At 31.7% G+C, this 25,761-nt stretch overlaps 1 protein-coding gene across 1 annotated transcript in view; it reads left to right on the forward strand.

The window, feature by feature from the left end:
- LOC113519691 (neural cell adhesion molecule 1-like) overlaps positions 1–25,761 on the forward strand; it is a 150,789-nt gene that overhangs the window by 6,697 nt on the left and 118,331 nt on the right. The window contains exon 2 of the mRNA XM_026904861.3: positions 339–1,026. Within this exon, the coding sequence (XP_026760662.2) occupies positions 930–1,026 (97 nt within the window). The 5' untranslated portion in view covers positions 339–929. The remainder of the gene's footprint in view (positions 1–338; positions 1,027–25,761) is intronic.

Here is a 25,761-nt window from a genome sequence, read left to right on the forward strand (position 1 = left end):
CAAATAATAAGTCCAGTACGTGTTCTAATTTACTTGGGCTAACAAAATTGCAGGAACTTACTAGTCTGTTATATGTTGTACATGCAAGAGCTTCGTTATTATATTGTCGTGCAAAATGATATTAAGTATGCAAAATGTTGTCGAAACTGGGCACCTCGATGTATTTTGACGTGTAAAGGACAGTATAGTATCAAATATAATCCCTTCAACACTCGGGACTATACCGTAATTCATGCGGCGAGACTGATTATAAATTCCCCACCAATTTGTTCAACGACTTGTCTAAATATAGGTACTTGTGTTTGGACATTAATGAGGGAGTATGTACTTTGTTCCAGGTGGCTGTCCCGTCGCCAGGGCCGTACCGACGCGACGCTAAACACTCCTGAATTATTCATTGCGATATTTAACCGTGTCCAAAAAGCCAGCAGTATAGGATAGCGTATAAGACTCCCGATGTAATGTGAAAAAGAAATACTAAGATTATTCTATTTTAACTGCGAAATAACTAGATAAAAGACTAACAATAAAGGACAAGAATTAGATGGAAAACATGTTCTGACTACTAATAAACTTATGTCTAAATATAGAAATTTGTAGCTTCATTTATTAACAGTAAAAAAGTAAAATAATCAATTCAGTTACATTAATCGCGCAGTGACAAATCCAAAAGCATATGAAAGAATTCATCGAATCAAATTAAATGTCGACAATCGACAGTAGATACTGAAGGTAGCACAAGGGCGAACGAAATGGAACTTGTTTTGTTCAAAGTTGTGTTTTGTGACCTTAATTGAAATTAAAATGCTCGTAAAATCTTTCGGGACATTGGGGAACTTTAGTTAATTGTAGAACTTGTAATCGAACGAAATGTTGCCAAAGTAGAAAGAAGAAGAAAAAGTACTATAAGTAAGTGTGTAAATGTTAGAATGATGAGGTGTTTGCTGAAACAATGGCTCCTGACTACAATGTCAGCTGTGCTGGTGATGGGAACCGGTGAATGGACGGAGGACGCAGAAGATTTAGGTAAGTTTAATACTTGTATCTTTTACAGTTATTGTATTATTTATACCAACATTGTGGTTCCAGCATGGAATAATCCACCAATTCTTTTTCCATGTTGATCACAGGATGGGTAGCAGCGTTCCTTTTAAAATATCACTAAATGTAACTACTGTTGCAATCCAGCCAATCAAGCTTGGCAAATACTGGCAAACCCCCCCAAGGGGCAGGTCTATATTTAGTGGACAGTTAACGGCTGATGTCATTAACATTATTTAATTATAAATTATATTAATAAAGAGTATAAAAATGTAAAATGTACCAATAGCATATTATAAAATTAAACAGTTTTTCACATATTTATACATACTATTTGTATCTCGCGGTTGTGTCTGTCTTAATATCTTAATGAATATATAAAATACAACTCCTATGTTCTAAGTTAGGATATAACGTACACGTTTACCAATTTTCATTTAAATACGTTCTGTTGTTTTTGTGTGAAAGAGTAATTTCCATCATGGATGTGTTTGCATGGCTGTGTTTCGGTTTGAAGGGTGGGATATGGCAGCGAATTTACAGGGTACAGAGAAATAACACCTGAGTTTTCAGGAATGGCAACGCATGAAAGATATTATGGGCGAAACAGTATACTGTTACATAACAGAGTATACTCTGTTATGTCCATGGTCTTGCTCATGTCTACAGGTGACAGCTTGTTTGCTATTCCAAGTTGCTTAAAAAAAACCAAGAATATTTAATAATAATTGCATAAAAATAAGAATGGATGGACATACATCCATGATGAATATCCATCCATTCTTACAAACTTTCGCTTTTATATAAGGATTTATAATAGTATATAAAATACGTTTTATAGGATTTTGTTGTAGTAGGATATATAATACGTTTGTGAACAAAAAAATTATAATGATGTTTAATAACCTATAAACCGTGGTCGACACAATATTATGAAAAATATTTCGTTTAATGTGGTTTTTAAGAATTGTTTTATTTTATGAATAATAGGTTTCGGTATGCTTTCTTTACCCTTTTCCTTTTTAAGTATATAATTATAAATCATTTTATAATTACCTTATTATAAACCGAGTAGTCACGTGGTCTATTTAGTATTATGAGAGGTTGTTTCGATTCATGTCCCTGAGAGAAAGTTATTCAATTCCATGAATACTCGATTTGGGAATGTTTCTGTTACCCTTTTTGTTTCACCGCATATAGTAAAATTTATATATGTTTTAAAATTTATAAATACTATATGTTATCATTTGTAACATATCAAATAAATAACTTCATCCTAATGTAATTTTAACAATTATTGTTGTTATTTGCAGAGAATTAATTGTAGCTACAATACGGATAAACTCGGATAAAAATGTATTTAAATGTACAAAAGATTAAAATATTCTTATTTATTTATTCATTAGTACACATATGTGTACATGGCGGACTTAATGTTAAAAGCATTCTCTCCCAGTCAACCATAGGGAAGTGTCAGAATACTGATTATTATATATATATATATATATATAATTATTATAATTATTGATATACATACACACTAAAATTACATATATAAAAGAATAAATATATATGAATAACAAATATACTTACACATATACTACATTATACACGAAATTGAGAATAATATAAAGCACTTACTGCTCGGATAAAGTAAAAGAGTGAGCGTGAACGTTTTTTTTGAAAGACGGTTTAGTCAGTAGTCTCTTAATGGCATCAGAAAGCGCGTTCCAGAGTCGTGAAGAATGTAAGAGAAAAGAGTTTGAAGCGTAACCAGTACGGTGAGAGGGGAAAGATAGTTGGAGAGTATTATTGGAACGAAGATTACGATCGTGAGTTTCAAAAAGATACTGGAATTTACTGCTTAAGTTCTTCTTATTAATTTTAAAATAAAAAAAAATATAATCAGATTTTAGTACTATTTAATACTATTTATAATAGATTTTTATTTACTATAGGTATAGATGATTATTATCAGGTATATAAAACATGTTATGAAAAACAAATTAATAGTAAATACACATATTTTTATTATGCGGGGATCGAACTTACGGTTAATGAAAGATTCATGATTCCGTCAAACATACACGACCCATGTTGTAAAGGTAAATTAAATAGTATATTATATTAATTTCAACATAATTTGGTTTAAACTTGACAAATGTTCCCGTATTTATAAAGACGAGCCTACGTACTCTGAGATAAGAATGAAAATATTTTCTGTGGAAATAATCCTGCTACGACTGACCTACTTAGCGCTCGTGTAAGAGGCTTTAAATAAGCTTAATGATTCTTAAGATTACATTCAACAGACGGTTTGGAAATTATTGTGACATGAAAGAGTACAATGGAATGTGATTTTTATAAAATAAACCTAAAACTCATATTGATAAATCAGTCTCAAGAGTAAATTTATGTGAGCGTTAAAATGCTGTTTCGACTTATAAATTAAACTTGCATCAATGTTAGCGGTTCTGCCTTTCTGAGTAAAATACAAACGAATCTATTGATAGAATCGTTACTACTAGCGAGTCCATGAGATAGACCAGAGGGAGACTTTGTACAAAAGTCGATTGCTTGGCTACCTCTGTCCCATTTATGTTTCAACCGTGAAGCAACTGTGTTTGCATGGCTGTGTTTCGGTTTGAAGGGTGGGATATGGCGTGAATTTACTGGGTACAAAAGAATAACACCTGAGTCCTCAGGAATGGCAACGCATGGGGGATATCATGTGCGAAACAGTATACTCTGTTATGTCCATGGTACTGCTCATGTCTATAGGCGACGGTTGCCACTTTCCATCAGGTGGGCCCTCAGCTTGTTTGCCATTCTGTTTTATAAAAAAAAATAGAATGAGATGGCAACATACACTGTCTCGTTTTTCACATGGGAGCGATGACCGAAGCGATTCTAGCCATAGACTCGTTTGTATCGTGTCTAGGGGGGATGGTATCACTTGAGACGGTTCCTATAAGAAGTAGAATGTTGAATCTGGTCGTTCAATCATTCACTCAAAAGCGACTTCATTTGATTGAAGTTTGTAATCAAGTGTAATATGAATTGGTTTGCTCTTAACATTCATCTATTAATTAGTGATAAACTCGAAATGTCGATTACGAGGTACCATAAGTGCAACTCAGCTAATAAGCTCTCGAGGTAGATCTTGAACATTAATTATCACGTTATATTTAAAACATTCTTGCTTGCAAAAAAATTACGACTTCATTTCATGTAAAGTTGCTTGTCTAAACCACATATAATTTATAATACTGTCTAAAATAATATTATAAAGTGGATAGATTTTTTGTTTGTCAAAAAATACAGAATATTACATTATAAGCGTGTAACATGTATTTCGTTTATAATTAAACTATGCGAAGCCAGAAAAAAATTGTTAGTTACCGATATATGATTATTTCCTAATTTAAAGAACATAACGCCATTTTTTTAAGATTCTTCCTTTAGAAAACGTGATGTGAAGAAATCTATATTCACATTTTGTGGTAAAACTACAGCCGCTCGTCTTCTATATTTTAATAGAATCTTTTTTCAAATTTTATTTAAGATAGGTACAATATAATTTATTTATTGATTAATAATTATTTATTGAGTAATTAATTAATTTTATTTATTAGTTTCATGAATGTTTGATGAATACTACTTACAAAGATTTGCATGCTATTGAAAATGGCTAACATACGAAACATTAAACAATAAATTTTAACATCCTATTATGTAAGTAGGTTTTTGACAAATAAATTATTATTACTATTATCATAATAAATAAACGTATAATATTTTTTGCACCTGTTTAAATTATTATAATAAATTTGTTAAATGATCGAAATCTATATTAAATATGTTTTTAAGATTATTGATTTGTATATTTTTTTTTTGAGAAAAGCAATTATTCTTGGTTTTAGATGTCATAACTAAAATCAAATATTTTCATTTTCATTTCAATCTAACAGTAAAAACAAAATATTCTTGTGATGAGATGTGTATACTTATCTGTTTGCCACAGCATCTTATCTTTTGCAGTTTATGAAACATTACAGGAAGATTTAGGATAATAATCTCGATAGTTACAAAGAAATTATACAAAATAATATAGGAAATTTGTTTTGTTGAACCTTCTCTGTGCAGCAAATTTTTTGTTTCAATTTAACAAATAAAGTTTGTTTTTATAAAAATATTTAATAAGATAATATCGTATTAAATACAGTGGCAATTTATGCCAAAACATACAAAATCTACTAAATACAAACTGAATAAATCAAAAGTGAAAGAACTTAAAAAGAAAACCAATACGGTTTCATTCTTCAATGTTATAAGGAACAAATGTTTGTTTTGTCGTTTTAAAACACAACAATTTTTGATAGGTCTTGCCTACTATTTTCATAGAAAACATACAGGCCTAGTTTGTGCTAATATAACGCTAAAGTCCATGGTTTGTTACTGCAATACTTATGCTTCCGATACGTTCTTTGATTTGCTTTCATTGCATTAAACTGTTAGCAGATTATGACTTCTTAAAATAAAAGTATCGTTTTTTTAATTCTGATTTTGAAAAAAAATATTTAGGATACAACTTGAAACGTCAAACAAACATAGGCGTATATAAATCAGAGCTAGGAGGGTTGTGCTTAAAATTAAAATTAAGCCTTAAAATTATCTGGTGCCCACTACCGTATGCGAGGGGAGTTTTTAACTAGGCACAAAGACAAGTCTGAGAGGACATAATATGCTCTCTATAAGGGGTTAGCCTTGCCTGTAATAAATTGCCAATGCAAATAAATTGACGATTTACCACATGTATAATGATAAAGGCAAATAAGACCATAAATGATGTTTAAAACGTATACGACGTTCTCTTGTTGCTACTTTTGTTGCTTAAGATGTTACGACTCCGTATGCAGTAGTTTCACTGACATATCCTATAGTTCAAACCGCAATATCCATGAAAGTACAGCTTCTTAGTAGCAGAAATACGAGAAATAGAGGTAGAACCCATACCAACAACTTTTGTACAAAATTTCCCTCGGGCAATGTGCTCCAATGCCTTAGTTCTCAGGAGTTCTAAAGCTTGAAGGCCACCATGGGAGTCGTAATATAAAATGAGGTCTATAGTATTGTTCAGGTCTATCAAGAGTTATTATGATACGGGTACACCGGGTTTCATTGCTAGCTATTTTTAGAAGTATAATAAACATATTTGTAAGTTGAAGTTCAAATCAAAATAGTAAGATCAAAAATGAAATAAGATTTAAAGAAGATTACAATACCTCTGTCCCATTCGATTAACTGTTGGACGACGGTGAGCATTTCAACTATAAGGGTGTAATATGGTAGTGATGTTAAAGAGTATGAAGGCGTATATTTTAGTTCTCACGGCATGAGCAAGCAAGGCATGAGAGGTTCTAGGCTTTTTATGACTCTATACAACAGATATCACTTTTCATCAGGTTTGCCATTCTAAGTTGAATAGGGTCAATGATTTTTAAGGGATGATTGTATTGCAAATATTTTGGCAAAGAAAATTCCAGCGATATTCGGTGCCGCCAAGTTCTGTGTGTCAGGTACTAGAACCACGGCATTATTGGCGTGTCGCCAAACAATTTCTTTTGTCTTTGTCAAGTCGTTTCAAGTATCATCGATGTAGATATTTCCATTACAGTAAGAAGTTAAGACATTCTTCGTGTTTATTGTCTTGTTAGAATAGTGATAAAAACTAGGTGATTTATTTTCAAATAGTTATTATACCGTCTTCAGTTATATGATCGCGATACATCAATTGCTTTTAATAAAATATAGCCTTGTTCTAAGTATTCGTATCCGTGTTTTAAATTAAAATATTTCCAATGTAATTTCATCATCATCATCATGTCAGTCATTAACGGTCCACTACTGAATATAGGCTTCCCCTAAGAGGGGGGTTTTACCAGTAGATGCCACGCATGGCCCGCGGGTTGGCATGTTTTAATGGGAAGTTTTAAGAAGGTTGCAACTACCCACCCTTTGTCTATTAAGTTCCCTTAGTTGCTTCATATGACACTTACAGGCAAGGAAGGGATGACCCCAGGCCGGGACCGCAAAGCAATATGTATAGAATAAACTTGTTTATTGATGTAGCTTTATGTGTACAATTACGATTGCAGTCTTTTTTTTAAACGATTACTTTTTCATAATATAAACTATGTTTAGGCTATTTTTATGTCCGTTTGGATATAGGTACAACTTATTCTCCGATCCTTCGAGTCATACCAAGTAGCGCTCACAAATGGTTGGGCTTTCTGGATGTGACGTGAGGCCTTGTTGATTAGTGGTACGTCACGCCTACAACCTTGCAGAACAAAGGAATCACCCGCTATTAATATATAGAAATTAAAAACATAGAAACAAAGCTGTGGAATATAGCGTTATAACTCTGAAAGTTTGTAAAGTTGTTTGAATGCTTCTTATTAATTTGGTACCTTATGTATCCATCCAATTTATAAATACAATAGAGAATACCTATATTACTTTTTTTATTTTGGCGTTCTGAACTAGCCATTGGCGAATTTTAGATTATTTTTCACGAGGATTGGGCCCTTATGAAAGGAACATGTGTACTCTCCGTCATGTCTTTGTGAAGCCTAGTTTGGATCTTGGGGTGGGATAAGATAGTAAGAAAGAAAAAGGCATGACCTCGACCTTAAATACGTCTATTGAGTTAGCCTTAATTAACCTGGTACAGGATAAAATCAAAATTGTAATTTATGCAATAAATTTTTCTGAGTTGCCTCGGGCTATGTGTTCTAGTATTGTTAGGTTGTGTTCCCCTCGCCTCTCACCTGTTTCCGATAAAAGTTTTCTGGTTTCTCATAACTCAGGGTAGTATTAAGTTTATAGTAATATAGGTGGTATATTATCACTTTCCATTAAGTTAATAAGTTAAATCTTACACTGCAATATTTTGATTATTATATTTAACATTAACAAATTACTGATAACATCTATAAGTTAACGTTAGTAAGTAGAGACGTAGGGGTGAAACCAGTTCTGTACTTAATATTAACCTTGTTTGACTTTTGTAGTGATTAGAGGGGACGATAAAAATATCCACTTTTTTCAGTAACAGTCTATAAATAGCTGGATAATATCGAACTACGATTGTTCATGTAAATATGTATTTGAAAGGAACTATAAGTACTTATAATTACGTAATTCAAGGCATCTTTTGTATGCCATATGTATGTATAACTCCTATTATTTTTTAAGCTTTTTGACAATTGAAATCAGTTTTTTTTGTAGGACACAATCTTTAATTTTGTAGTCTCGTGTTGGTCTTACAAAAATTTGTCGGAGTCATTTTTTTTGCGGAGCAAGGAAATGCTTATTGAGAAGCAAAATCTACAAACAGAAACTTGTTTTCGAGTTCTATATTTAGATATTTACTATATAATGTGTACGAAATATCTGGTCACTTACCAATACCTAAAATACCTTTTTTAATTAACAAAATGTTTTTGATATCTCGGTCAATTAATAGACTTATGACCTTGGACAAAGTTATAGTTAAAGTTATATATAAAGTATATAGTATACTATATATAGTATATAGTACACGTCTAACGGGAATCTATACCACAAGCAACTTCATATTCACCCTTCATATACCGGAATCAAAGATTTTTAGTTCGAACTTAAAAGACATTTTAGGCCCATCAGTCGAAGAAACGTTCTTGACGGCCCAAAGTAATTGTTTGGCGAAGTGCCAACCGCCAACACTAGCAAGCGGTGTACCCGCACTGTGGACCCACCGTTATATGCGCCTGCCCGTGACAGCTTGAAACTCTTCCGCTCGTCTTTCGCTGGCTGGGGAATTTCATACAGTTTATATACCTACATACGTAGAGTTATTGATATCTATACAAATTCATGTTCAGGACTTAAGATGAAGCAGTTACAGGTAAATAGTAATAGTATATACATATATTACATAGTAATTGTATTTTCTACTAGCTAGGATTCCTTATTAAGTTATAATAAAAGTAACATAAGTGTCTGGCCGTGTAGTCCCGGTATAAAATAGGCCACCCTTTCCTTTCTTGTAGGTGTCGTAAGAGGCGACTAGGTAGGGCGAGGGATGGGCAGCAGTGTCCTTCTTAAAACATATCCAAAGCCTAACTGCAGTTTTGGCATATATATTTAAGCAAGTAACATGTTTGTAATAGGACCAATGAATTCACATTATGAACGAACTGAAAAAGAATACTTAAATAGATACAATTTTAAAAAGAATATTACTCATAAATAAAGAGAGTAAAATAAGAAACTTTTTTTTATAATGGAAGCATTCATGTACTTATAAGCTTTACTTGGGAGTTATTTCTTATGTACATACCTACTAATATAATACAATATTTCATTTCTCAATATTTTTATCATTTTTTTCATCACATTATTTTTCATTTTTACTTCAAAATCAGGCAGAACATTGTCGGCGGGTGAGGTATTAAGGAGATACTATGGATATTATATATATATATATATATATATATACGTTGAAAAATGATAATATTTGAGAGCATAGATTAGATGAAAAATATATATTTTGTAGAAGAAGGTGGGGGCGGTGAACATCGTTTTGAAATATTGTCTTGTCACGTTAATACGATGTCATAATTAAATGATGGAGCATGCATATTCCCAAAGCTAATCACTCACGATCTCCCTACCTAGAGTCTACTCTCTGGAGAGTAAAAACCAACAATGCGCGCATAGGGTACACGGAGTGATGCGTAGTTGTTCTCAGTAATGTCTTTTATATTTTTAAGTACTTAATATATTCTCTGTTATACTCAGAAATACAGTAGGTAATAATTTCAATTATTACAAATAATGTGAGCAAAGGTAAACTTATCTCTAAAAGAGATCTCTTTCAGTTAAAGGGACTACTCCCGTGTAGGATCAATATTAATTTTGTGGTGACAGAAATAATTTTTTTAATCGAAAATATTATCTTCTATAATAATATAAATAATATCTATAATATTAATCGACTTTAAAAGGAAGAAGAAGATTCTTTTTGTTTAAAAGAATATCATAGAAATTTTATCAAAATCGGTTCTATAGTTTAATTTTTAGACCAAAATAACTTGTTTTTTCATAATTGAAGTCGGTTTTTTTTTGTGGAACACAATATTTAATTGTTATATTAAATAATATTTTTTGAGGTAATAAATACCTATAATCCTTATTAATATTATGAATGCGAAAGTGAGTTTATTTGTTTGTTACCTTACAACACCTTTACAACTTAATCATTACTTTGAAATTTGGTATAGGCGTAACATATGGAATAGAGAACAAAATAGGTTACTTCTTATCTCGGTAAGTAAACATATCCCCGTATCGCGGATGATGTCGCGGGTATAAGCTAGTATTTTATATTTACTCACGATTGTTGTAAATTGTTAATAATTGTTATTTTTAAAAAAAGATTTCTGTTTTTATAGAAATTATTACTTGTATATTATCTTTTGGTAATGTTTGTACCTCTCTCACAAAGTCATAAGAATTTTTGAATTGGCTTGTTATACATACTTAACATAAAGCATTAGTCCTCAGGATAGGTATCTTGGGCGAATCTCTGTTATGTCAATGGTAATGTTTATGTATAATCTTGTTTTTATTTGTAAAAACTTGTAATTGACTTCTTACCTTTACTTTGATTTTATAATGAAATTTTTGTTGTTTTTTTTTGATAAAAAAATAAACTATTTATGTAGTAATTTTAGAAGGGGCAAGAAAAAATAACTTTATTACAAGGTGGTTAAGGATGAAAGAATTATTTGAAATATTATTGGAAGTTTATTAATTTCCCGTTAAATAATTATATTTAAATTAAAAAATAATAACCATAAATAAATATAAATTATATAAACAATTTTAAATAATATCTTGTAATATAATGGACTTTCATCATTAAGTCACAATACAAACTGTAATAAAAAAATAATATTGGTTAAGGAAGTCTACAAAAGAGGAGATAAAATACATTGTATTTCACTTATTCAAAGATTAGGTTAGTTTATATAAGAGCACCATGCCGGTCAATCAGTTGAGTCAATCTGTAACCTTTTGACGGAAAACTCGATAGAACCCTTTTCCGTACATTTAATAGACCTTTAGGAAACTTAAGTGCCCAACCTTTCGGACGCGCACTCTGGAAGGGTCAACACTTTTACATATTATGGCGTTTAAAAAAGTATTCCAAATACATCGGTCAGTAACGAAAACTAAATCCCTCTTTTAATACGATTTAAGTTTGTATTGTTACTTGTCCCACTTCTGTTTCTGCCGTTAAGTACAAACACAGGTATGAATAGCTGTTTTTTTCTGTTCCAAGTGTAGGATATCAGTGAAATTACCTAGGATTATCTGTATTCAGTAGGGGCATAGCATCTTAATCCTCAGGAATACAACGCATGAGGGCTTTCAATGAAATACATGACGTTTATATTCTTTCTGTTTATAGACGATGATTACGACCGATCTTCCATCAGATGGATTGTGAGTTCATTTGTTACATTACAAATGTTTCCGATATATACGAAGATTTGAATATATTACTTTATTATATATATGTGTTTTGTAACTGTAATTACATTAGTTAAATTACAAATTTAGGTTAAATATTTAAATATTGCTTGGATACCTCCAAATTTTTTTTCCCAAATATTGTCTTCAATGTTAAGTTATAAAATATTATTCTTGATAACCTTTTAAACTTTTAAAAGCTATATTATCTAACCCAGCAGCCATGACTAAGCTAGATTAGGCCCAGTACAAAGTTGCTTGCCACTAAATTTAAATTATCAGACATTTATTACGGACCCTAATTAATAACACCTCGGCTTTTTGTTGTGTTGATAAGTAAACTTGTAATGATCGACCGCGAAAAGTTGGGAATAAAGTTTTCGGATTGGAACGGTCTGTCGCCACGTATTTGTTGAAATGTAAGTTTAAAATGGTCGAATTAATTATATTGTTTACCTCGTTGTAATTATGTACTCTGTACAATTAGTGTGACCCAGTTTTTCGTAAATATCAAATAAAAATACTTCTTTCAATATTCACATTGAATTGATTGCCTCGCGTCTACGTAAATAAATATTGATAAATAAATAATTCACTATTGATAGTAGTTTTGTTTATTTTAATAAATCTTCTTTTATTGCTTTCTTCTTTAAAATTCCTATTGTGTTGTTTTGTTGTTTCTTTGTTGTGTTGCATTTTAGTTGTGAGTTCATTTGTAAATAGTGAAATTTAGAATAGATTTTATAAAAAAAATATTTTTTATTACCCACTTGGTCTATTATCATGTTAGTCATATATCCAATTTGTGATGATTAATATTGTGAATATTACTTGCGATTTTGCGTTTTAATTTCAAACAGTCGCTATACTTTTTTTTGCTAACTAAAACTTTTTTGGTCTCAAGTTATAATACTGTTCTATGGTCATAGTTTCAATTCAAATTCGTCTCTAGTTTACCATTGTACTCTTTATAACGTTTATTGCAACAAAATGCATAAAACATGCCAATATCATTAATCACATTCCAATTAGCATCAGTGTAGTTAAAAACCAACTAAGTTTAAAGCGTAATTTGCAAGTCGGTCGGGGAAAAGCCATCTCGTAAAACGCTCTTACTCTGTACTCTGTTGTAGCTACTATGTGATACTTTTAAAATATTCATTGTGTTAAGAATTTTGTTTCATGCTGTATAAATATAGTAATAATGTTCAGGGTCTGATGGTAAACAGTCATAAATGTGAATTAAATAAGTCTATCTGCAATATCACAAGGGTGACAATCTGTCCATTGCTCGCATAAAAATAAATAACAATTAGTTTTAAAATATATAAATGAAGCACTTTCATATGATACCCCATTTGGACTACAAAATTCATTTTGAACTTTTAAGTACTCTTTTTAGGACACCTAGAAATGACAATAAATATATTTTTTCTATTGTTTCGACTTCAAAATGTGTTAGCCAAAATTTCAAGCTGATAACATCAGTAGTTGACAGTAGCAGACGGACGGACAAAGTCGCACAATAAAGGATCCTTTGTATGTTTTTGGAACGGAACCTTAAAGTCAGGTTAATAACAGATTGTCATACTTGTGCCTCATTAAAACGTCACCAAAGCTTAACTGTGATTGCCAACCCGTCTGGCAAGCAAGGCAACTAATGGCAAAACCCCCCTTTATGGGGGAGGCAGTGACAGCTGATATGATGATGATGATACAAGTATCATCTGCTACAGTAAATGTTGTGTAAGTAAATGTTGGCAGTGTTGCTCAAGAGCAACACTGCCATTTACTGTAGCAGTTTTTATATAGATATATATACCTTTTCTTTTGTATTTTGGAATTTTTTTCATGGTTTTTTTTTAATTGAGAATAGCAAACACATTAACAGATCTCTTAAAGAAAAGTGGTATTCGTCTATAAACATTTACAGCAACATGACATTATAGAATAAAATATTACGTCCATGATACCCCACTTTTTATTTCTCAGAAATGGCAATACTTCATTATATTAATTGGCATTTATTGTTATAAATCTAACGCAGGTATTAGGTATTATGCCACTATGTTGCGTAGTTTTATATTTTTTTTTTCATCTCATTAAATATGATATGTGAAATATATATTTGCAGTCACAAAATATTATAGTTATATAATATTTTTTATGTATAATATACATTATTTGATCATCGAACCGTATCGCCAGTGGTCGGTCGAGAGTGAAGCGTGAAACAGGTCAAAAGTCATTATTTTTGTCGAATTTCCCACTACATTGTATACCTTTCCATACTTATTGTTGGGGTTACTAGTTAAAATGTTACCTTTGTTTGCTTTCACTTCAATATAACATTTGTTGTTTAGTTCAAACACTACCATAAATAATTGAACAATGCACGATAGCTATTGAACTGTACCAATAATAATAATTAATCAATCTTTGTGAGTGTGAAACACAGACACACATACAAACAACTTCCTGGTATAAATACATCCATACAACTAATATTTTTAGTCATTCGTATTACCTTTGACGAAAAATAATAAATATTAATTGTTTTCATTTTATATGTTGTTTAATATAACAACAAACTATAAATCTACTAAATTTAGCGCTGTCTTTGTTTCATCTACTACAATTAATTTGTATTTACTTAGTGAAAACCTGTTTATCTGTTAATCTTAAGCACTAAATTGTACGGTGTTAGTTTTACAGTAAAAGAGTAATGTATAAGTATATACAACAGTATAGTACAAATATGAGTATATACATTTTATATCACTACTTATATTTGTAATATCTGTACTGCTTCGATATCAGGTTCCTCTGGACTCTGATGGCAAAAGAGGTCATCACCTGTTTCAATATCATTCATACCAATCGGATATCTATATTCAAATGGATGTTATACATTGGATAATTGATATTTAACTTGTCCATTTTTGGATCAATATATAGATATTGTAATAACAATATACTCGTATGTATAGATTTTGCCATATACTACCCATCTTTAACATAGTCTCTTACTTCAATTTGTAAGCTCAGTTACATATATTCTGTGACTGCTTAAAATGCCATCTAAATATTTTTATATATATGTAATATAAAATTTAGAGGGGTTAAGCTTTGAAAATAAATATATCTTCCCTTTTAGGATAAATAAATAAATAACAATTCCATTGCTAACTCGTTATAGAAATAAACGAAAACAGAAAAGGGACAAACATCGTCTCACCCGAGTTACTCGAACGGGGTAAACGAACTCGTTTGACGTATGCAAATATTTGTCCCACCGAATACGCTGATCTAAAAATGTTAGGGCGATTGTACAGGCGATCTATCGCGTGAGCGTCTTGGCTTGCTCCTTTTATATTGGCAGTGGCACAGTATACGGGTAGCCATCGCGTGAGAGTAGACTCATAACGTTTTTACGGTTAAATAATAGACTTAAATTAAAAAAAAAATCGGATATTACCTCTCTGTAGTATGATCGGCAGATTGTAATTTTATTTATTTATTTTTTATTCCACCGATGTGGCAAACAAGCATACGGCCTACCTAATGGTAAGCAATTACCGTAATCTATAAACGCCTGCAATACCAGGGACATTAAGCGCGCGTTGCCGTCCCTGAAGAAACCTGTTTATCCCTTTTTAGAAGCACCCCATACTGTAATGTCTTAAAAAAACTTCGACAGGGACCTCGATTAATTTATTTATTCATCAACTTAATTTTAAATTCGCCTCTAAACTCGGTATAATAAAGTAACTAGATTTAAAGGCAATGTGTCGCTACAAATTGTAAAAAAAATGAATTTAGGTGTATTTTTATTACTGAACCTATTAGAAAAGATTAAGTTAAATTTTAGATTTTTTAATAAATATCAATTTCTTGAAAACGGATTACCTTGTTAAAAGTTGTATTATAAGGAAAACATTGTAAGTATTGATGTCGTTTTTCCCACTCTTTATTTTTTGTTATTTAAAATTTATTTTACCTTCATTATCTACATACATTATACGGTTTCTTAATTACTTTATGACAGAACAGAGTAATAATTATTATATAATATGAACAGAGTAATAAATTATGATTATAATCTATTTAACAGATAGCGTGACTGTCTCAGTTAAATATTCACCGTGTATGTGGCCGCCCTTGGAGTTAGGGGCATGTTGCACTATCAAATTTGATTGAAGGGATTTTAGAGGCCTGTAAATATAGATAGGTCCATATCTAGCTAGCATTACCAGTTTTCTCTAGTTTATTAAATTAGTTTAAATATATTTTGTACTTGTCATGACGATGATTGACTTACCTTATTACCAATATTAAATAAAATGATCCAAATATTATATATTAAAAAGGATTTAAGAAAGTTATGTTTCTATTATTGAATTATTCAAAATAATAATAATAATATATACTTATCAAATGTATAGATAAGTTCATCAATGTATAAAGTAATTAACCTACATTTAGTATTTGAGAAAAATTGTAAATGATCGTGTCTAATTATACTGTGCGTTCAGTGGACAGAAGCGCGCAGTCAGGCTCGTGTTTGTTCACAGTGGCTTATGACTAAAGACCACGAATTGATTGCAAAACTAGTCGAGACTTTCGATCTAATTAAACATAAGTTAAACCGGTAATTATTACATAATAATATGTCTAATTCTGCAATAATCCTATGATATTAATTTTCATTTCATCTTTCTATAGTATAAGTTAAAGATACATAGGTATTTTTACATACGATAGTGTAAAATACCCCTTAGTACTTCTTTTTGATGTCAAGTTTCTTAAAGCAAAAACATGTTTGCTGTTCGGCGCCGACATTGTGTGCCATCCGGGGACGCGGACGCCGCGACGGAAGTCAGGTTTTTTACATCGTCTCGTCACGTGTCACAATTCTTCCAAGAGAAAAAAATCATGAGGATGGTCACCTAGCTATGAAGAAATTTATTAAGAATATTATTTACCCGTATTTTAATATTTGTGCTAGTTTTTAATCGTGACTTCCACTTTATTAGGATAAAAAGTTGTGATGTGATCTTCTTCATCTCATATACCATATCATATCAGCCGTTTACTATCCACTGCTGAATATAGACCACCCCTTATTGGAGAGTTTTGCCAGTAGTCCTCACGCTTGGCAGGTGAGTTGGCAACCAAAGTAAGGCTTTGGTGGTGTTTTAAGAGTGACGCTGCTGCTGATTCCTTAATCAATAAATTTCCTTGGTCGCCTTAGTAGGAAAGGAAACCAGTTCTATGCCGGGACCACATATAGTACTTTGTTTTTTCATTTAAGAGTTTCTTCTTGTCGGTGCAATAATTCATGCATCTTCTTCCAGTCAGCTGTATCCCAGGCCATATCCTTGATCTCCCTATACGACATGACACCTAGTGTTTCTTTTATCTGTCCCATGTAGTTATTCCTTGGTCACATATAGTACTAGAGCATTAAATTTCATAAATATTGGTTAAGCTAATAAGTCCTAATAATAACAAATATAAATATATATAACAAACAAGCTTGTGTCATGACAAAATATTTTTCATGAACCACCAATATGTAGATTTCAATCTAGAATTCGTTGGGTATGAGTAGTACTATTTACTGGAAATTCTATGTTATTATCATTTATTATGTGGTATGAGACTAATATTACAAATATGGGACAAAAACACGTTACAAATATACAATTTTCAAAGTTATCAAGAATTAATGTAACACGTATGTTACACCCAATAACTGAAGATTGTGTTCCAAAAAAAAAACTGACTTCAATTGTGGCAAATTCAGTTACTCCAGTTTCAATAAAATTTGGGACTAATCTGTAAGTTTTTAGATAAAAAAAAACTTGCTCCTTTTAGATAAAAAAAAAGAATTGAAAAAAAGGTTTAGCACTGACGAAATTATGAGATAAAAAACATAAAAAAAACTACAAAGGAATTGAGAACCTTCTTCTTTTTGAAGTCGCTTGAAAAAATACTTTTGAATTTGGCATTTAATCGTTTTTTTTTTATACAACTTAGAATGGTAAACAAGCTCAAGGCCCACCTGATGGAAAGTGATAACCGTCGCCTATAGACATAAACAGTACCATGGACATAACAGAGTATACTGTTTCGCTCATGATACCCCGCCCGCGTTGCCATTCCTGAGGACTCAGATATTATTCCTCTGTACCCTGTAAACTCACGCCATATCTCACCCTTCAAACCGAAACACAGCCATGCAAACACAACTACTTCACGGTAGACACACGAATGGGACAGAGGTACCCAAGCAATCGACTTTTGTACAAAGTCTCTGTAAATACATAATAAATACATAATATTGAAATTGTATATAACTACAATAAATGCTTGACGGGATTTACAGAGAGGAGGTGACATAAGAAAAACGTTGCGGTCGCACGGAAGGTGACCGTGCTTTGTTACATGTAACCACTTGAACCCTTTCCCAATATTTTATTCTTTGAAAACAGGAATCTATCAATAAAATACAAAAAAAAAATCGTAATTAAAAGATATTTGTACTTAGAATGTATTTAACATAAATTGATATGAGGTGTCTTGACAAGAACATCAAAAGCCAAGATCATATTTTTAGAATTTTGTTTGTATTATGTTTATTCCAAAATTAATGCACCAAATTAAGTTGAAGTTAGATTCTAATGTATGTTAAGTTTTGATACGCAGTCTAGAAACAGGTTACTTCTATATGGCTCGCTATTGGTTTTCCTACTCTTAAAATCCTCGAATATGAAGTCGCGGGAAAAGCTAGTATATTTATGAATATTTGTTATCAATTTTATTGTGTTAATTATTTATATCGTCAACATATGATCAAATTGGTTTAATCTAATTAGGTATTTTCCCTTCGATAAATTTTCTAAATGAACACTTCAAAGTCGTGTAGGTGTTGTTATACCTTTAAAAGGTATTATGCTTTTAAATAGATAATTTGCCTTCTTTATTCATCATTTCTTGCTTTTTCTCATTTATTAGGGGTCAGTGCAGTATGTCTTCTTTTTTCACAAATTCCGTAAATTTGTCATTTCCGGGCTCACTCCTCTTTTATGCATATCATCTTTCACACAGTCAATTCCCCTTTTCTTTGGTCGTCCTCTTCCTTCACATCCGTTCACTTTTATACTTAACACTTACTTTAAAATGTGACTTACTTTTAATTTGCCTTCTTTATATATTTAATATAGATATGATAATATAATACAATATAAGTATTTATGGCCACAATTGCTTTGTAACTCAATTACGTTAATCTTTCGCCACAAGTGCTACCTGGTAGCAGAATCCTGTAACTTTTATTTCTCTTCCCTAGAGGAGTAGCAAAATACTTCGTCATCTGACTGTGAAGCAAAACAAGTTTCTACATATCGCTGCTCAGTTATTTAAAACTAATGCACGTTACGAGGATTAAACACTATTTGAGTAAACTCAAGTGAGATAACCTACTGGAAACCGATCTACACAACTGCACCTTTAAATATACATTTTTAGTATAATAGTTGCTTTCCCTGTCTGTCAATTATTTCGCTTACTTTTAAACCATACAACGAATTTTGATGAAGGTTTTATTGATATTTTGGATGTATTTATATGGAAGATTTATATGTCCTAATCAAACTTTATATAGACTACTCGAGTATTAGTATGACTCTGATATTTATTATTTAACAAATATATAATTATTTCATTATATTTTTATATAAATTTTATGAAATTTAGGGAATTTAGAAGGCATAAGCATTGACATAGGTAGGTCACAGCTAAATCAGTATAGAGCTATATCGGGTCATCTTTTGACCCCTTTCAGGGCCGGACGTACTTATTACAAGAGCGTACCACCCCAGTGTTGTATTTGTGTCTATTATGGATGTAGCTTATCTTCATTTCACTGGGTCGTTATAGACAAAGCTTTACTGTAGATCTATGTTGCGACGGAAACCTGTCTATCATACATCTTTAGCTAATGTGTAGAAAAAATTACTAGTGAAAAATGTAAAAAAAAAAACTAGGTGTACAATTAACGCCAGCCTGATAATGGCCCAGTTTAGTAGACCACGGATGCTTGTAACATTTTGGTATTTTCACGCATATGTGACAGTTCTGAGTGCAAGAACAAGCAGTTATTGATTCTGAAAGTATCTTTTCTATACCATGATTTACTAATATTTATGAGAAAATCTTGGCAGCATGCTCTTTTTCATACGATTTGAAGTAAACAAATTGATGGTCTACCTAATGTTAAGTGGTAATCAACATCATCACACCAGCCTTTAACTGTCCACTGCTGAACATAAGCCTCCCCTTTGCCAATAGTTACCACGCTTACAGATTGGCAACCGTAGTTAGGCTTTACATGATTTAAGTCTTAGTCGCTTCTTACGACACCCACAGGAAACGACAGGGTGGTATATTTTATGCCGGAACCACACGGCCTAGGTGGTAATCATCACTGTAGTACAATGGATATTGTACCTTTAATGTGTTGCCATTTACGAGGACTAGAGTGTTATGTCTTCATAACCATTAATTTTACTGCTATATCCTAAAAGTAAATGCCAACCATGCTAAGCGGGAGAAACAAGCGATGCTGAGGCACCTATGTAGAGGTATCACCAAAAAAATTTTGATAAAAATACTAATTAAATTCCCTTTTTCTTTCTCTTTATACTACTTACTAGTCTATAAAAGTAAGTTTGCCAGAAACCGTAGTGCTACTCGTCCTTGCAAATAAAAGTTAATTATATTCCGTGAAAAACCCTTCAACTACTAGAAACCAGTTATTTTGATTACAAACTAAACTACTTGAACGATTTTGATAAAATTTCTATGGAATCAATCTGTAAATATAAATCCTTTCAGATAAATAAAGAGTTATCCAAATCGATGTATAACTGACGAAGTTTTGCGGTAACAAATATAAAAAATGTATAACCGAATTTAGAACCTCTTTCTTTCAAAGTCGGTTGAAAATAACAATTCTTTTCAAACAATACACCTAAATTCTGTAAGCATTGTATTATATAAATGTACAATTTATGAGCCGTTTCCAAGATATTCCACATATGTTGAGAAGTGATATAGTGCAATACCTACGTTTAACATAAAATCGTTTCGGGTCGGTGCCACGAGGGGTCAGCGCAGTTACACGTAACCTCTTCGATACAACTCAGAAAATACTCGTAACTACGTTTATACAGAGTGAATTAGAAATATTTAGCTTCACGAAAAACCAAGAATGTACTCATGCTATAGAATATATCAATTTCATAATAGTAAGAATTTGTTCGTGCTTTACTTTAATTGCCTACTGGTGAATATAAGCCTGCCCCTTGGGGGTTTTTTCCAGTAGTTGCCATGCTTGGTAAGCGGATTACCAATCGCAGTTACGCTTTAGTGATGTTTAAAGAGAGACGTTGCTGCTCATCTTTGGTCCTCTCTTAGTCGCTTCTTAAACACCCACAAGAAGGGGTGAGTTTCCCACAGGAAAGGAAGAGATAGCTTTTCTTATGCCGGGACCACACGGCCAATTTTAATTTGAAAATTAATAATTTCGTGAATAAAAGATGTAAAGAAATTCAAAAAATCTCTTCTATACTAACCTAATAGCTGAACGTGCCGTGTAAGTATAAGTAAGGAGGCTTGGTTGGTTAGGTAAAAATGTTTTTTCTTTTAATAATTTGAGATTGTGTTTCACAATACAACAACTTTAATTATTGCACAACTATTTGTTTTGATGTAATATATAATATTACTAAAACGATTTTGATAAAATTTCATTGGGACCAATCGGAAAGTATGTCATCATCATCAACATCATCATCCTATTAGCTGTTAAGGAAGGGTCCTCATAAGGGAGGATTTTCTAATAGTTGCCACGTTTGGCAAACGCGTTGGTAACCGCAGTTAAGTTTTAATGATGTTTTAAGAGGAATTGATACTCTGTTATGTCCATGGTATTGCTCATGTCTATAGGTGACGGTTACCACTTTCCATTAGGTGGGCCGTCAGCTTGTTTGCCATTCTAAGTTGTATAAAAAAAATATTCTTTTAGACAAAAAAATAATAAGTAACAAACATAAAAAATACAACCGAATTAAGAATTTCCTACTTTTCTGAAATCGGTTGTAAAAATGCTAAGGATTTCTATTTCAACCTATATTATACTTAGCTTTTATACATAAAACATATTTACATATATTACTTAAGCTTTGTATGAACCAGATAATATGTATCTAAGCTTAAGTCTTTACTTTTAGGTTTCTCTATAAATGCGTTTTCTCATAGAACAAAAGGAATAGTAGATGTCTTTATGAGATACATATGTTTACCCTTATATTATTGTAATGTATCTGTTATTTCTATGTAGGTACTATCTACTGAATATATTATACTGGGAATGAATATAGTAATCATATAATAAGGCCACAACACGTTAATGTATATAGTCATATCGTGTAGTTATTCAACAAACTTTTATATTTATAATACTTTAAAAAAACTTACACACAGCTCGATTACATAGGTTTAAAATTGCGTTTACTATCAATTTAAAGCTTAGGTATGCTTTGTTAACTTACCATATTAACCATTAATTGTCCACTGCTGAACAGAGCCCTCCCTCATAAGGAGAGTTTTGCTAGTAGTTGCCACGCTTGGCAGGCATATTGACAATCGTAGTTATGCTTTGAAGATGTTTTAAGAAAGACGCTGCTGCCCATCCCTCGACCATAAACTGAGGTAGGCTATATTTGTAAGTCATTGTATTTTTTTTGCGAGTAAAAATACTAATTTGTTTTAAATACTTTTTGAAAGTTATCAAGCACGTATAACTAAAAATATGTGATCTATAATTAATCAGTTACATATTTTATTTTATTTTAATGCTATTTCTCTTAAGAGATAGACAGAAAGAAATTAATACGAACAATTTTGATTTTATAATGTAACAAGCTATATGCTTCGAAATAGAAAACATTTTATTTTCCAGTTGCTACCTCAAAACATATTTGTTAATAATAAAATCACTCGTAAGTTACCAGCCGTTACATATTTCGACGTATCTGTCAGTTTGCCATAATATAATTTTGGTAGCGTTCGTGAGTGAAAACTAATATTTCTATGTGGCACGCATTTGTTTAACCTAAAAATAAGAGCTAAAATTTTTGTTTAGCATAGACATTTTAATGTTTAAGTTAATGTTAGGATATCGTTAGAATAATATTCATCTATGTGTATTTATACATGATAACTAATTAATTTTGGTACTCTGTTTTTTAAGGATAGCGTAAGTACATATATTAAAAAATAATAATTTATAACATAAAAATTGCCGTGTGTTTCTGGCTTAGAATGGGCCACCCCTTTCTTACCCGGCAGTATCGTAAGAGGCGACCAACGCTATTTAATAGTCGAGGGATGGGCAACAGCGTCCCTGTGGTTATCAACTGTGATAGCCAACCCACCTGCTAAGCGTGACAACCACTAAGTACAAAACCTCCCAATAAGGAGAGGCCTATGACGAGTAGTGGAAAATTAACGTATGATATAGTATGGTATAATATAAAAAATATATTCATATTCAAATATCTGATGGAAAGTGGTAACCGTCGTCTACAGACATGAGCAGTACCATGGACATAACAGAGAATACTGTTTCGCCCATGATACCACCCATGCGTTGCCATTCCTGAGGACTCAGGTGTTATTCCTCCGTACCCAGTAAATTTACGCCATATCCCACCCTTCAAACCGAAACACAGCTATGCAATCATAACTGCTTTACGGTTGAAACACGAATGGGACAAAGGTACCCAAGCATCCGACTTTTGTACAAAGTCTCCTTCCCTATTTATATATCATCATCTAATGATGATAATGATCATCATCATCATATTATATTTATGTAATAATTGGTTGAAATCCTGCACATAAAATTTTTACATAAATACCTACATTTTTATACTATGAAAATAGCAAACAAGTATATAGTCCGTTTAATGGTAAACGTTCATTATAGCCTATAGACGTTTACAACACCAGAAATGTCACGTGTGCGTTGTTGACCTGAAGAAATCATAATACATTCTTTTTGAAGAACATACACATACATTTATATATACACGGTGAAATTTTCGTAGTAGTGGTGAAGCATCATTTTAAAGGAATGATCTACCACTAAAACTAAACCATTTCCTTGATGAACAGGGGTCGAAAAATGTCAAAAAATCTGAAACCTTCTATACCAATAAAGCACGTTTAAACTTACAAAGTTAACATGGGATTCTCTAATTTTATAATTAATTTAGGTTTTTTTTATCATATACTCATTTTTACATTGTATTTTTAAAAATTTTACTAAAGTAAATTACATTTATCCAGTATACTAAACAAAAGGATTAAGAATTTTGCAAAGGGGTATATCCGCATTGCGTATTTTAACCGCCCGGATTTTTTCCTCATACTTAATAATATAAATCTCACCTCGGAAGGAAAAGTCGAGACACTTCTATAAAGACATAAAATAGGATTATTAAAAGTTTAAAGTTGTCGCATCTGTCATGGTTGCTATTAAATTGCGAGTAATTAAAAAAAAAATTAATAACATTATAATGCATTTAAAACGCGACAATTTAAAACACGAATAATAATATAAAGGAACGGCAATACAAAATGATTTTAAAGGTAGGTGACTGTAACGTTTTATGTCCACGGGAGCACGGATGGACAGTCGGCATGCGGCCCAAGAGAAATGGACCATTCACCGTAATTATCCATTCGCGAGTACATTCCAGTCGGGTTGTGTACACAAAATTATACACTGCACACAGAGTGCCGCTCTCATGTACTTACGCGGTTATAAATTTTATCAGTACCATTGTGTACGCGCCTTTGGGGGTAAATTTTATTTAATCGCTCTTTTTATTTTGAACGACACGATTTAAAATCTGTGATATTTGGTGGAAATTGGAAAACAGTTTTATTAGTGCGTTCATAGCTTTTAACGAAATTTCAAAAGAAAAAGGTATTTGGTATACAATTATTCAGGCTTAACCTCCATACATTTCTTGGTTTTTGTGGAACCAAAATTAATATATATTGAATTAGCTGTTCGAAACCGATCTGGCCATTTTCCATTAAAAAAATTTGCACAACTGATGGGAAAGTCTTGGTCACCCCATTGTCAAATTTATGATACCATCGATGATGTGCAACATATATTGTTAGAGTGTTGTAAAAACAGGATGAAAAGACTTGCGACACTTTAATCTAAATAAATTAGATATTGGTCTTTTTCAATCTATATTAGCTGAACCGAAGTCAGAATTTTTTTAATATCTCTGTAAAATATTGATATCCATTAATTCCATTCTTTCTGTGAGTAGGCAATGAAGATAAAACTTAAATGAGAAGTCAGTTCAGGGTACGATAGGACCTAGGTACAATACCTGAAGAAGGTAAAAATCCTTAAAATAAAAAAACAAAAACTTTTTCTCCATGGCCTTACTACTACCATGTGTAAGTCAAATTGGATGAAAATTGTTGGGCCTTTTAAAGTGGCAAGAAGTGACAAACCAACTTTCAGCTTAATAATATTAATAAGAAAATAAGGATAAGGACTAACAAGGATTTATATGTTATATAAACAATATGAAAATGTTTCTTTATTATTATTTAAAAATAAATGTACTAATTAACAAGTAATTTTTTCACAAATATTATATAGATAATTTACTGTTGACTATACACGAGCATATTAGTATCAAATTTTTATTTTTTCGATCAATGTTTCTTTGACCTGAAGTTCTGGTTATTAGTCAATTATTAAATAGTAGGAAAGCTTTAGATTTCATTTTTTACATAAAAAAAAAAAATAGTAGAATTAAGAATTTTAATTTTTGAAGTTGGTTAAAAGTGTTTAAAATCAGTGTGAGATCATGTCCTCCGCAGCATCGGCCGGCAATGATCGATCGCACCTCTACCACTGGAATTAACTCGAATTAACGTCACGCCGTGATTAATGTGAATTAATGAACGTTCGTGTTACAACCAACTTAAACGTTGATGAAATTAAATTATAGAGGTACGGAATTATGG

The sequence above is a fragment of the Galleria mellonella genome, unplaced genomic scaffold, assembly GCF_026898425.1.
Source record: "Galleria mellonella isolate WM207_F2 unplaced genomic scaffold, CSIRO_AGI_GalMel_v1 utg65, whole genome shotgun sequence".
Classification (NCBI taxonomy): Eukaryota; Metazoa; Arthropoda; class Insecta; order Lepidoptera; family Pyralidae; genus Galleria; species Galleria mellonella.